This window comes from Cicer arietinum, chromosome 1 (assembly GCF_000331145.2).
Source record: "Cicer arietinum cultivar CDC Frontier isolate Library 1 chromosome 1, Cicar.CDCFrontier_v2.0, whole genome shotgun sequence".
NCBI classification, from domain to species: domain Eukaryota; kingdom Viridiplantae; phylum Streptophyta; class Magnoliopsida; order Fabales; family Fabaceae; genus Cicer; species Cicer arietinum.
The window spans coordinates 14,821,596-14,836,355 of record NC_021160.2 but is presented as its reverse complement, the minus strand read 5'-3'; the positions used below and the strand labels follow the sequence as shown (position 1 = coordinate 14,836,355).

General features: G+C 31.5%; 1 protein-coding gene across 1 annotated transcript; it reads left to right on the top strand.

The window, feature by feature from the left end:
• The first annotated feature begins 8,384 nt into the window (after positions 1-8,384).
• Positions 8,385-12,551, top strand: IF4A (eukaryotic initiation factor 4A). The gene is made up of 5 exons (NM_001365165.1): positions 8,385-8,526; positions 9,519-9,588; positions 9,776-9,882; positions 10,373-10,803; positions 11,629-12,551. Exons 2-5 carry the CDS (start codon positions 9,521-9,523, stop codon positions 12,262-12,264), a joined length of 1,242 nt encoding a protein of 413 aa, NP_001352094.1. The 5' UTR covers positions 8,385-8,526; positions 9,519-9,520; the 3' UTR covers positions 12,265-12,551.
• The last annotated feature ends 2,209 nt before the right edge of the window (positions 12,552-14,760 follow it).

Below are 14,760 nucleotides of genomic sequence, written 5' to 3'. Positions count from 1 at the left end.
TTATTTTCATATTTAATAATACTGCTCCTGGACATTCTTAAAGAATAATTTTAATCCTTCCAGTGACAAATCAAAAACTGTCACACACTTGCAAGAATCTTCTTAACCACTTCCACATTAATGTTTTATTCCTTTCTTCACAAAAGTGCTCATCCAATAGGATGATTGCACCATAATCAAGTATATGTCGTACACAACGCCCTGCTGATTGATTTTAAAGTTTGAAATGCTTGGTGGTAGTACCACTCAATTTCACCTTTAACAGCATCAATTTTGGTACCATATAAATCCCTTCCAATTAGTTCTTCCAATAAATTAATCATGAGGAGATGTTTTGGATGAATGGTAAGAAGTGAGATAGGTGAAATGATGTGACTGGGCTAACATGGGTAGCCGTTACTTTTAAAAAAATCAGACGTTTCAGATATAAAAAGCTGATTTTGAAAATTAGTGATGAAGAAGAACGAAGATCGTTCTTGAGCTGCTTGGCAAAACAAGTGAAAACGGAGAACGTTCTCCGTTGTGACCAGAATGATTTGGTGTCAATTTTAACGATCTTGGCCACAATTTTTAACGATTTTATATTCTATAATATTTATACAATGTAGAGTATTCATAATATATACTTTGATGACATTTTAAAACAAATTTTCCCATACTTTCTTTATCATGCAAAGCATAGTAATGAAATTGAAAAATGTTAAAGTATGACATGTTTTGCTTTCTTATTTTTCAAAAATTCATATGAAGGTATGTTAAAGATATTTTCTAATAGAGCTAAGATTAAAAACATGACAAACAATTTATATGGCTTCTCCCAAAAATTATTTTTCAACACTTGATTCATTTAAAATTATTCTAGCCATTTCTTGTAACTAATTTTTTTTAAAAAAAACAACTTCATATTGTTGGAAAGTTCTTTAACAAGCAAATCATGTGAAATATCATTTTCATCAAATAATAATTTGAACAATGACGTTTCAAATTTTCCTTGATCATTTCTTATAGAAATGAGAATTATTTTTCAAAAGACTTAAAAACATGATTTGGTTGAAAATTCATCTAAATATAAAACATAATGATTGTTCTTTAAAGTGTAACATGAGGATGTTTATTTTACATCATCCATGTGGGCTTTTTAAAAAATAACTTTTAAATCAATTTTTACAAAGTTATCTTTCACATATCAAACATCCTTAATCAATGCAAAATTATTTCAACTAATGATACATGTACCTTTGATTTGTTAATGTTTCCAAAGGTTGTAGACTTTTCAAATATTTGTAAGCAGAGGAGGCGCCATACTTTTCCATTCGTGTGTATTGAGCATGCCTTGTGCATGTATCAACGTTCTTTCTTGATTGTTGGATGGTGTTCCTACATCACAAGTTAGTAATGATTTTGGTACCCATATTTATTTGGGTCCTTGATGGATAGTATATCTTCTTCTAGAAGATTTTTTCTTATAATAACAATTTGATTCAACGTGACCACTCTTTGAACAATAAGAACACTTATTTTTTTATTCTTGGAGAAAGTTCTGATATGAGACAAGAACGTTCTTCACATGAATGAAAAAACGAAGAACGTTTTTCGTTTTTTGGAAATCGTTTTGCTTTGAATTTTTTATCCCTTTTTTTGTAAAAATATATGGAATCAAGATGTCCAATTTTGTTACAGTAAGAGCATCTTATATTACCTTTCTCATCCTTCTTTTTTCGACACAAAACATTTTCATAAAGCTTTTCTTTTTGAGAAGTTTTGAAACGTAAAACATTTTTGTCAAATATATCTTCTTTAGATATCATGTTCTTTTGAAAAGTTTCAGTGGTATTTACCAAGTTGGTTGAGTCATTTTTCAATTCATGAACTTCTATTTTTAAAGATGTGCTTCCTTCCATAGTTTTAGAACATTATGGAATATGATTTTGTATGGGTATCTCATTGAAAATCTTTTGTTGCTAAATTTTTTTTAAATCAGATTGTTGTAGGCTTTGAATGACCTTTCTTAGTTTGTCATTCATAACTTGTGCTTTCTCTTTTTCTTCTTTTTCTTTACAGAGTTGTTCTTTTAATAAACCATATTTTTGAGCAAGAAAGTTTGAATCACATAAAAGATTATCAAATTCTTTTTTCATTTGTTCACATGAAGGACAGAGTTCAAAGATGGTTACCTATTTATTTTCTAAGTTTTCCGTCAAGCACATGTTAGCTTCTAACATTACTTCTTCTTCCTGAATCTATTCCTCTTACACTGTTAAGTGCTCAAACTTTAGAGGCAGAACTCTGATGCCAATTAAAGTAGCAATGTCGATTTACAAGAAATGGGGTTTGAATTGTAAATGTTCTTATTTAAAATTTCTTGTTAAAAACTTAAGAAAATAACTCAAGATTGATCTTGGTTGTGAAAAACAGAAAACGGAGAACGTTCTTGATTTCTGACCAGAAAATGGATAACGTTCTTGGTTAGTTAAATCAACATTTTAACTTATCTATTTAACTTGATAATCAAACATAATGAAAGTAAATAGATAAGGGAAGAGATATCACACAGAGATATATCCTGGTTCACCAAATTCGGGTTACGTCCAGTCCTCACAACCGTGAGATTTTTCACTAAGTATTTAAAATGGAGAACGTTCTTGGTTTTTATACCACCAGTCCAGATCAACCTTGATTTGTTACAATCTTCACCTTTCAACCTAGAAAGGATTTTTACAATCACCTTTCAGCCTTGAAATGATTGTTATAAACACACTCAATCTAACATAAAAGATAGACTTGAGTTAAATGATGTGTATGATAAAAGTGTTTGGGATCTTAAACTTCTCAACACTTGTTTGAGATAAATGAAAGAAAAACTCAGTATATAATGATCCCAAGATATAGTGAAGATAGTTGGAGTTTGCTTGAAGAGTTTTTTTGACTTGTTACTTGAACAAGTATTGATAGATTTGTAAATTGAACTATTGCCTTCATCTTCCAATTGATCTTCAATTTATAGAAGTTAAAAGGTTTTGAATATTTAGTTTAAAATGAATATATCCGTTGGACACACTTTCCAAGTGTCAAATATATTTTAAAGCAATTAAACATATGTTTATTTGTTGTCCATAACGTTCTTGACAAAACAGAGAACGTTCTTGCTTTTTGGTTTCATGGAAAACGTGAATGAGTGAGTGAATGAATTGTCACATGTCAGTTGACACTGTTTTGAGTCAGGTTTATGCAGAACTTTCTGCATAATATTGTAAGTACAATGTACTTGTTTCCTTGCTCACAATTCATCAATTTGGAGATCAATCTTGAGGTTGTTTTTCACCTTTGGGCATTGATCTCGAGTTCTTGGCTTCACCAATGATTTGAGCAGTCTTGGTACTCTTTAATGTGTGATTTATACTATGGAAAATTATCTCTTTTAATTTTGTCTTTAAAAGATAATTAAAACCATAATGTTCTTTTGTAAAACAAGAACATTCTTTGTTTTGTGTTTTGTATGATAGTTGGATTTTGACAGTTGTTGTGTGTTAGTCCTTTTGTCTCAAAAACATGATGTGTTTTATGCAAGAAAGTGCAACAACAGTGTCTTTGTTGTCATGGTTGTCCTTTCTCATAGCTCATCATTTGGAGATTGATCTTGATATTTTGTTTTGCCTTTGTTGACCCTCTTTGATCGAATCTATCCAAAACAATCTTATGTAGATTATTAACTTCTTATGTGATGAATATTGATGTTTTGTAGTGTAGATAGATGTACTTTTGTAGCTCAGATCAATCTTTAAATTACAGCAGATTTTGCTATTTGTAAACCAGAACGTTCTTGGATTAAAGATGTGAAAATGGAGAACGTTCTTCGTTTCTGTTTTGAGTGATTGCTGAATATTAACAATTCTGACAACTATTGCGTGCAAAGCTTTTATGTTCTGTACGTGTGTCAGTGATGCAGGGACTTTTATCATTTCTGTCCAGTTTGTACTTGCTTACTTTAGCCATCAACTTTGAGGATTAGTCTTGCTTTTGATTCTTGATGCATTACTTGTCTTGCAATGATGGTTTAAAGAGCAGCAAAAATTATAGGAATGTCCTTATAAGCTCTTGATGATTCCCTTTCCAGTTTGGTCCTTTTTGAGGGACGCTGACGATCATCAATAGGAGTGCTTTGGGAAGGAGCATCATATGTGCAAAAAGTGGATAAATAAGATCAGCCAAAAAGCAAGAGAGTTCATGCTGAATCCAGGAACGTTCTTGACATCCAAAATCGTTCTTCGAATTGGAGATGAGCTGATTTGTACTTGAGATTCTGTCAGTTGTTTGAGATGATTTCTATCTTTAAGTCAAGTGTGCAGGTCTTGATTGAAAGTACAACTTCAATGTACTTTACATCCTGTAAATCTGTACTTGCATTTGCCTCAGAATGATCTTGTTTTGTACTTTTCATGAAGCATATCTTTGATCCTTCGAATTCTGGAAAAATTCGGACTTAGATTGATCCTTGTTTATTCTTGATGAAGATATGAGATGAATAAAGCTTCCATAATTCAATCTTTCACAAAGGAAACTGATCATTCTTGTTTAAAACATATGTGGAGAACGTTCTTCGTTTTCCAGAATATGTCAAGAACGATCTTGGTTTAACTGTTTTTGCTTTCTTGATTTTAATGAGATTTGCTTTGAAATACTTGGTACCTAACTTGTTTTGACACACTCAAATGCACATGTTAAATACCAAAAACACTTAGAATCATAATTACAATTCTTAATTAACCTTTTTGTTTGTTTTCATCAAAACATTAAATTGAGATTTTGTCTCAAATGGTTTTCTCAACTTCATACACTTTGAATACGTCTTTTTTTATAGTATTTCTAAAAGGAACTTGAAATAATGGTTGGAGAGAGGCTGAGTATCTCCTAACACCAATACGCTCCACTATTGAAAGTGGATATTCATGCAAAATAATTGCATGTGCAAGCTCTTTAATTCCTAGCATTTTCAGCATCATAAATTTCAGTCCCCGACTCTTTTTTACCTTGCAAGACCTTAACAGTAAGAAATGTTTGTCTGTTATTATGTCCCATGGTAGACAAACATGGAGTACATATTTTCATATGTCCGCGCAAGTGTGATGTTTCATCTCTTGCTCTCCCACCAAGCAATTTCTTGCAATAATTACATTTAGCTTTATCTTTTCCATCAACTTTGACCTTTGTAAAATGATTGCATACAATACTTGGAAGTCTATTGGAACCATCTTCGATTATTTCATTTGTCATATTATCGTTTGTCTCATCGTCTGGTGTTTACACAGTTTCATTTGGTATGAAAACATTAACTAACAGATTACAATTTTCATTCATAGTTGGTTGAAGTGAACTTTCTTCTGAAGTAAGTTGACATGGTATGGGTTGAGATGTGAACTTTCTTATGTAAAGTTGCACTTAAAAAAAAAAATTAATTCATGAATTCATAAATAAGTTATACACTCACTCACACACACACACACACATATATTTCTTAAAGTCTCCTACAACCCTCTCTCCATAAATCTCAAATTTCTTCTACTTTGGACAAGTTACTGTTTACAAACATTAGAGCTAAGAACTTATTTATGAACTTCATCCGATCTCTTTCTCCTTTTTCGTCTTCTTTGTCATTTCTATTTATTGCTACAAAGTCTAAATAATTATAACATAAATAGCATACAATATAAACCCCTCGAAGATATCTTAAAGTAACTTGTCGTATTGAGGATCATATAGATTTTTTTTCAACCTAGCAAATAACTAAAATGCAAGTTTTAAGAAACAAGTGACATAGACTACATAAAATAACATTAACAACGATAATGATCATCTGATAGCTCGAACAGATTCGCTAATAGAATACCTCTAGCCAATCTTTTTCCACATCCACAGAGAGATGGGATGCTTATGAGCTATGATGAAGAACTTGTATTAGATAATCCGTATTTTATATAAAAATTGTCTCATAAGTACGACTTCATATAGTAGAAAATAAAATATGCTAGAACACGAATTTAAACTCATAATATCTTTTTTCTCCACAGTTAGAATGCATGAATTTCACTATGAGGTATTGTTCAAGTAAACCTGTTATCAACAATTAACACTAATAAACCGTAGACCATAATTAACCTGCAAACTCTAAAATATAATTCTAATTCTAATCCAAACATAACAAAGTTTTGTCGGCTAACCAAATTGGTAAATTCTAGTAATGCAGTTGGCACATCATTTTAGGGCCTAATTTTTTTTCGTCAATTTTGTTTCAGTAATTAAAAGTGTAACCATTTTGTTACCTTCTATTTGAAGGCTAGTCCATTATCTGCTTGCCACACCATTGCCTATTAGACAACTTTCTAAGTTTTACCGGATGGTAGTCAAAGGACCAAAATAATGGCATTATTAGGTACTAAAATGATGATAAAAATCTTGTGAGGATTGAATCAATAATTTACCAATAAAAAGTCATTACTCAGACTAAACTCTACATATTTTTTTATTAATAAATTAAATTCACTAAACTCAGTATTTTCTAATTTAGACAAATAAAAACTCACCAAATCATAATTAAAATTAAGAAAATATGTAGAAAAATATGCAGAACTCAGCAAGAAAATAAAAAATAAAAATAAAAATGCAGAAAAATCTCAAAACTATTATACACAAAATCTGTATAACGAAAATGCAGAAAAATCTAAAAACAAAAATGAAACTGAAAATGAAACCGAACCAGAAAACGAAAAAGATTGAAAACGAAAATGAAAATGCATAAAAATGCAGAAAACATGGAAATGAACCTTGAAATTATAGTGGCAAAGAGAATAAGAGACGACACACGAAGGATGGCGAAGACGACGCACAGAGAGGAAGGAGGACGGTCGGGATAAAAAAAGTGAGGGTGGAGGTGGACTGTGGCAGCAAGGAAAAAGAAGAAAGATTGGCAAAATTAAGGTTTTGTTACTATTTTAAGAGATATAAGGGTATTTAAGTAATTGTATTTATGTCGGTGGGTGGGGGTGGGGGTGGGGGTGCGAGGCAGATTTGACGAAACCCGCCCCCTGCATCCGCCTGTATCTTTAAAAAACAGGGAAAATCCGCACTCACACCTGCATCCATTAAAAATGGTTTTTCCCCGTTAAATGCAGGGTGGATCCGAGGCGGTTCGGGTTCAATTGTCATACCTAACAATATCAATACAATATTAATTACTTTTTCCACTAACTCTTTTATTTATTATATTTCAACTCATCAAATTATTCCGCTAATTGCAATTAATAAAAAAATTGAGTAAATGAAACATTTACCATTAAAATAAAATCAACTAATCATTTTCTAAAGAATTGTACACACTTCAAATTAGACCGGAGAAATACTTATCTTGAAAAGTAATGTTACTTTTCACACTAATACAATGAAAACAAAGTATCTACCGGGTTCTAGAATTATTCTATTCTGAATGCACATATTTTTATAATTGAATTTAATTAATGTCTTTTTAAGTTGCACTTATATTATGCATTTGTTTTAGTTCAAATTTTTTTCTTTAAAATAGCCTATTATTGTAGAAAGAAAAATAATTACTACTATCAATTCATATGATTCAACTATTTTTTAATTCTTTTAGTTGCCTCGTGAAATTTATATATGCTAATGTCATTTTTAATATTTTTTTCAAGTTATTCTTTTGTGACGTGACTATCACTTTACTGCCCATTTCCTTCCCCATAATTCATACATTTAATTAACTATTATTATTTTGAGATAATATTTATAAAAAAAAAAAAAAAACTGTGTAACGTAAAACTATAAATACAACTATTGTGTTTGATTTGATATATAAGTCATTGTACTTATGCTACTAAGATATAATAATTGTTAAATAAGAGTGTTAGTTCACGAAATAAAATGAAAAATAAAACTTATAAATTATATATATCATATAATTTCTAATGGTTACTAATTTTTTAAAAATAAATTTCAAAAAACCCGCACAACACACGAGTTGAAATCTAGTTTTAATTTTACAATTATATGCCTTGATCGCTATTTGAATATGTTAAATATGGTTAAATTATTATTTAAAATTAAATTAAAGCACTGCATAATATATTTTTTTCCGAATACCAGAAATTAATTTTCGAGTTGAAACAAATGTCATTTATGATTCTGATTGTGGGCTGCAGCCCAACAAAATGCCTCCTCAAATCTTATGGCCCAATGACCGGGTAGAAAACTAGTGGGGGGTGCAGGGCCAGGGGTAATTTAGTCAAATTAAGCACACTCCCGTATCCAAAAAGAGATCGTGTATTTTTTTTGCTATAATCTTTCGTTATTCTCTCACAGTTCTCACTTACTCGCTTTCGCAAAAAAACGTTCTTTGCTATCTCTCTTTCCTCAACTCCGCGGCTTAGATCTGAGGAGTTTTGGAAACCCTAACCGTTCACGCCAACTTCCTTACCTCACGCTTTTTTTCTCTCCGATCAACAACTTTTTCATCTCCCTAAGGTCGCTTTCTCGATTCGATTCTCTCTATCGCTTTTTTTTTCTTCTTCCTTTTCTAACGCAGCATATTCGACTCAATCGCTTTCTGAGTATTTTTCGTGTTTCGATCGATTTACTTGTTGTCGAGCTTTTAAGTATTGGATCTGTTTATGCTTATTATTCCGTTGGATTTGCGGTTATTTTGTTTTGCTTTTGAACACTGTTTGAACGTTTTCGAAGTTCGATTCATATCGATTTTGTTTCGTTTTGGTTTTGCTTATAGCGTACGCCGATTTTGAATTTATTCTTTTATTACTTTCCTAGGTTTAGTTCTATTGGCCTGATTTTTATTTTAGGTTAGATTTTTTGTCGAAGCGTGTCATCGATTATATTCATTTTAAGATCACGTTGATATTTATTTTATTTTATTTCCATCGAGTTCATTATGTTTTCTTTCTTGTTTTGCTTTTTTGTTTTCTCTCTGTGTGAGCTCCGACAATATGATTATATTCTTGTCAACTTGATATTTTAGAGTGGGTTAGAGTGAAGTGATTTATGTTTTGGAAAATTTATTTGAAAGTGTTTTATTTATATCACGATGCATGTATAAAGTTTGATTTTGATTACTTTTGAATTTGTAATAAACAAAAGGGTATGTAGTATTTCTCGAGGGAGATTGAAAATAGTCATAAATGTCAGTTTGGTTCAAAGGAGGAGGGAGGAAAACGATTTTTTTAATTTTATAGTACTATGTTCGTTTAAGAGGAGGTGATGTAAGGTAACAAGTTATGTGTTTGATTTAAGGTGAGGGAAGATATTTTAAAAGATAAAAAATATTAATTTACTTGTGTATACCATTATAGCATGTTACATTTTATTATATAAAAAATAAAAAAAATAATTAATTTAAATTTTTTAAACTCATATTCTCTTCCTTCCAAATCTTCCCAAACTGAATGCCAAACTGAACATGCTTTATTAATTGCTTAGTAATATTATTCCTCTTCATCTTGCAGTCATGGCAGGAGTTGCACCAGAGGGTTCCCAGTTTGATGCTAAGCAGTTTGATTCCAAAATGAATGAGTTGTAAGGACGTCCCCTTGTCATTTCTTTGTTCTTGTTTTGAACTTTGAAATGAAGAATATAACCCTGTTTTGTTGGCATTTATTTAGTGTTATCCGTCATGTTTCTGTCTAATTTTAGATACATACTTGCTATATGATTTTATTATTCTAATTGTATTTGTTTGATTTTGACAACTGGGCGGCTACAGACTCACAACTGATGCACAGGACTTCTTCACATCTTATGATGAGGTTTATGATAGTTTTGATGCCATGCACTTGCAAGAGAATCTTCTCAGAGGCATTTACGCATATGGTAGGCTATAGAAAATCTAGTTAGAAAATAGTAAAGAATCCGTTTTTGACAGGAAATGGATATATCCATATATTTCAGACTTTAATTTTATTAAATAATAAAAAATGGCAAAATCTATATCAAAAATCGGTTCACGTAAAAATGCACGTATTGGTTCGCGTAAGCAGACTCGAAAAATACCAAAGGGAGTTATTTATGTTCAAGCTAGTTTCAACAATACCATTGTTTCTTTGTCCTTTTCTACTTTCTTATCTTTAACTATTAAACCAAATGGGATTTTTTTCATGCTTTCATCTGATTAGAATTGAAATTTAATTATTTGGGTTTGACCTTTAAATTTGTCCTGTTTAGTGGCAGCATAATACTGTCATGTGTATGGGCTTTATTGATCTGTATTTTGTGCAAACAATTATTTGCACTGCGCTGATTCTGTTATTGATATATATAAATTTATATCTAAACCCTTGAACTAGTTTTATTATTGTATTAGGTTTTGAGAAGCCATCAGCTATTCAACAAAGGGGAATAGTTCCATTCTGCAAGGGACTTGATGTTATACAACAGGCTCAGTCTGGAACAGGGAAGACAGCAACTTTCTGCTCTGGAATTCTGCAGCAACTTGACTATAATGTAACAGAATGCCAAGCCTTGGTCTTGGCACCAACTCGTGAGCTTGCCCAGCAGATTGAGAAGGTTATGCGGGCACTTGGTGATTATCTAGGTGTGAAGGTACATGCTTGTGTGGGTGGAACAAGTGTTCGTGAAGACCAACGCATTCTATCAAGCGGTGTCCATGTTGTTGTTGGTACCCCTGGTCGTGTATTTGATATGCTTCGCAGACAGTCACTTCGGCCAGATTACATCAAAATGTTTGTGTTAGATGAGGCTGATGAAATGCTTTCCCGTGGTTTTAAAGATCAGGTGCTTTTAAATTTATATCTTCTTTTATATTTTTCTCACTTTATTAAACACTGATTTTATATCTTGTTTCTGATATATAATAATACCCACACATCACTTTCTATTATTTATTGATGGTAAACTCATAATTCTTATCAGCACTCATAAAATTTCTTCCATACATCTATTTTATTTCTATATTTATATTTTGAGCAGTTCATATTGTTTTAAACTTGTTCAGACTTGAAATGTATTTTGTAATGTGTGAAATTTCTTTTGAGGAGATTGTTGAGGCATAGAATCATATTCCCAGGTATGATGTTTCTGGGAATTCTACCTCCAGATTCCCAATCCATTTCCCATGCTTTAAAGTAGATTATGGATAGATTACATTCCTATTAATTATTAATACCTAGGGATATTTTTTTGATTACTTGTGTCCATCATGGGGATATTTTTCTGGGAATGTTTTTGCATGCCTAGGTACAAACACTTGTACTGTCAGTAGCAAAACTAAAACATGAAAATATGTTCCCTTTTAGATTTTCGGAAGATGTCATTTTTATTTGTTTATTTATATAAATAACACCTAGTAAGAATAGCTTCTTAGAACTTCTATGAATGTGAAACATGGAAATTTATATACTCAAGCTCACTTTCCCAGGAATATTATTGCATGCCCTTGAACAAGAAAAATCTTATACACTCGGGACCAAAATTAAAACGTGAAAATAAGTTCATTTCAGTTGTCTTGAAGGCTTAATCTCTATTGGTCTATTGATTTAATAATGTCCTAAAACAATTGATGGATACATGCTATTGGTTTAACCTTCATTTTGTTTTCAGATCTATGATATATTCCAGCTGTTGCCATCTAAGATTCAAGTGGGAGTTTTCTCTGCTACAATGCCTCCTGAGGCACTTGAGATCACAAGGAAGTTTATGAACAAACCTGTGAGGATTCTTGTGAAGCGTGATGAGCTCACCTTGGAGGGTATTAAGCAGTTTTATGTCAATGTTGATAAAGAGGAATGGAAGCTTGACACCCTCTGTGATCTTTATGAGACATTGGCAATCACCCAGAGTGTTATTTTTGTGAACACCAGACGGAAGGTTGATTGGCTGACTGACAAGATGCGAAGCCGTGATCACACAGTCTCAGCAACTCATGGAGACATGGACCAGAACACTAGGGACATTATTATGCGAGAATTCCGTTCTGGGTCTTCCCGTGTTTTAATAACTACTGATCTTCTAGCTCGTGGTATTGACGTGCAGCAAGTGTCATTAGTTATAAATTATGATCTCCCAACACAGCCCGAGAACTATCTTCATCGTATTGGTCGTAGTGGAAGGTTTGGTAGGAAAGGTGTTGCCATCAACTTTGTCACAAAGGACGATGAAAGAATGCTGGGTGACATCCAGAAGTTCTACAATGTGATAATTGAGGAGCTGCCTTCAAATGTTGCGGAACTTCTGTGATGAGATTTTTTCTTCCATCATACTAGAGGAAAGTTGGTTTCTGAGATAAGTGTTATGTAATGTTCCCCCTTTTTGCCCCATTTGTTGTATTTCTGTTTTTAAACCTTGTTTGACCTTTTTAATAGGTGTAGTAATTTAATTTACATTGTCAGTCGTCTGAGTACTCTTAAGTGATAAGTACTTGCAATGTGGAATCCATTATTGTCTGAATTGGTGTGTTGATTGTTTATCGCTGTGGCATCTTTCTAACAACCAAGGTTTTCAATTTAAGTTTTAGTTATTCTAATATTTATGTTGAGTTAGTTTGATTTTTATGTATACAAAGTTGAATCGCTGGCATGGCTTGTATCCATGAAGTTTGTTTATTGGAGACGGCTTAGCATAGGTTAGGACTCAATTTTAGGTCAAGGGTTACATATTAATTATGCTTTTACTTAACAACATTTCATTTTGCTGCATGATATTCAATTTGTGTTTTTGATAACATGAAATATGGCGTTGTTACTGCCATCCCAATTGAATCAGTTATTTACTGATTCAGCTTTATAGTAGACGCTGTTTCTGTAGATTGGGGAGAGTACAACTTTATAGTATCTGTTGTGTTTACTATTTTCTAATTATAATCGAATTTCTAAACAGGAAACATAAGAAATAACTCAGAATTGTGTATGTGGTGGAGAGATTGTCGACACATGATATTAAAAAGAATATATCTGATTGACATTGACTTTGCAGTAAGTTTATCTTTGGATGTTTTCATTTTTTAAGTTTGTTGCGAAATTGGGTGCATACTTTTATTCCAAGACAAATTTCTTTATTTAACCATCAATTAGCTCAATGTTCCCAGAGAAAAAATCTACCTTTTTTTTTAAAAAAAATCTCAACATAAATTAAACAAGAGTAACGTTGTTAGAATATAAAGTTTAGTATAAAAGTGGAATATAAATACAATATTTTATGAAAAAAATATGGTGTTTTAGTAATATTAATAATTAAACAATTCTAATTGTTTCACCATATAACCCTAAAAAAAGTGGTTTTGCCATAAAATTTAAAGAACGAAGCTCTTGGATCATTCTTTTGTGTGGGTACCAACCATTTCATCATTTTTACCATCGTCAAGTACTAATTTAAATGAAGAGGGAACACTCATCGTAGTCTTTCAGAAAATTTAAAACTTAATTTGTCTTTAGAAAAAATAAAACTATCTTTTAGTCTCTTGAAGAAAAATAAATTGCGATAATTGAGTTTCTATGTAAACTGTGTTATTTTTGAAATAATTGGGTTTTTATGATGAAATGTCATCACTATCCTGTATTCAAAAATCTATTAAATCCTAATACAATTTTAAAAATAACATCAATAGTATTCAAACTGAACTACAACAATAACCAAAATGATTTAAAACGTAACATAAATAAAAGTACCAACAAGTACCAAAATCAAATATCTACAAGTGTATAAAGAACCATAATGGGTAGAATAAAAACTCAGTAGACTGCATGAACAAAAAAATAGTAACAAGGCATTGCAAGAACAAAATACAAAATTGGAACAAGCTGAACAAGAACAAAGCACAAAATTGAAACAGAGCAGATCATAAACAAGAGAGAAGCACAAAATGCAAACAAACAAGAAGCAAGAATAGAAGAAAAATACAAACGCAAGCAAGAATAAAAAGCTCACTTTTAGAAACGAATGGCATGAACAATGCGTAGATTAGATATCACATACCTCCTCAATGGATGAGTTTCTTTTTTAGGCTTGATTTCTTTGATTTAATTAAGCCTAAGGTTTACAAGGGGATTAAATTGGCCATTTTCTAAAAGGTGTTACACATTTTCACGTGTTTTGTCACATAAATTTTATTTTTTTCTAAATAGCTCCAATTTTATTTTTTTCATAGACTAAAGTGGATCTATAAAATTTTATGGAGAATCAAAATAGATCTCCATCTTAAATTAAAGACAAATTTTAATAAAGAGTAACAAGAAAATTATGTAAATTAATACTCGAATCCTCTTTATAAGAGACAATTGAATTATAATTTGGTCTACAAGAATTGGCGTATTTAATCGATAAATATGTCAATTTTTATTGACTAAATTATAACTTAATAGTCTCTTGTAAAAAAAGACTAGAGAGAGTATTGTCCTATAACTTGGTTAAAAAATAAACAAAAAACATTAAAATGTTCTTGTGGTTCAAATGTCAAGTAGGCCTATTTAGTTGAGAAAAATTTCCCTTGTACCCCCACACTTTGCCTTGTACCCCCAAAAAAATTCGAAAATGGCAAAACTACCCTCAATTTTTTTTTTTTTTTGCTATTTCAAAGAAAGTAAATGTAAATATTTTTTTCACCATTTTGTCATTCACCCAGCCGTAAAACAGATTTCCGGTAGGTTCCAGTTTTTCGGTAACTACCGGAATACTTGCAACAAGATTTCTGGTACAGAGTAAAGTACCGGAAATGTTAAAACTGAGTTTTCCGGTACA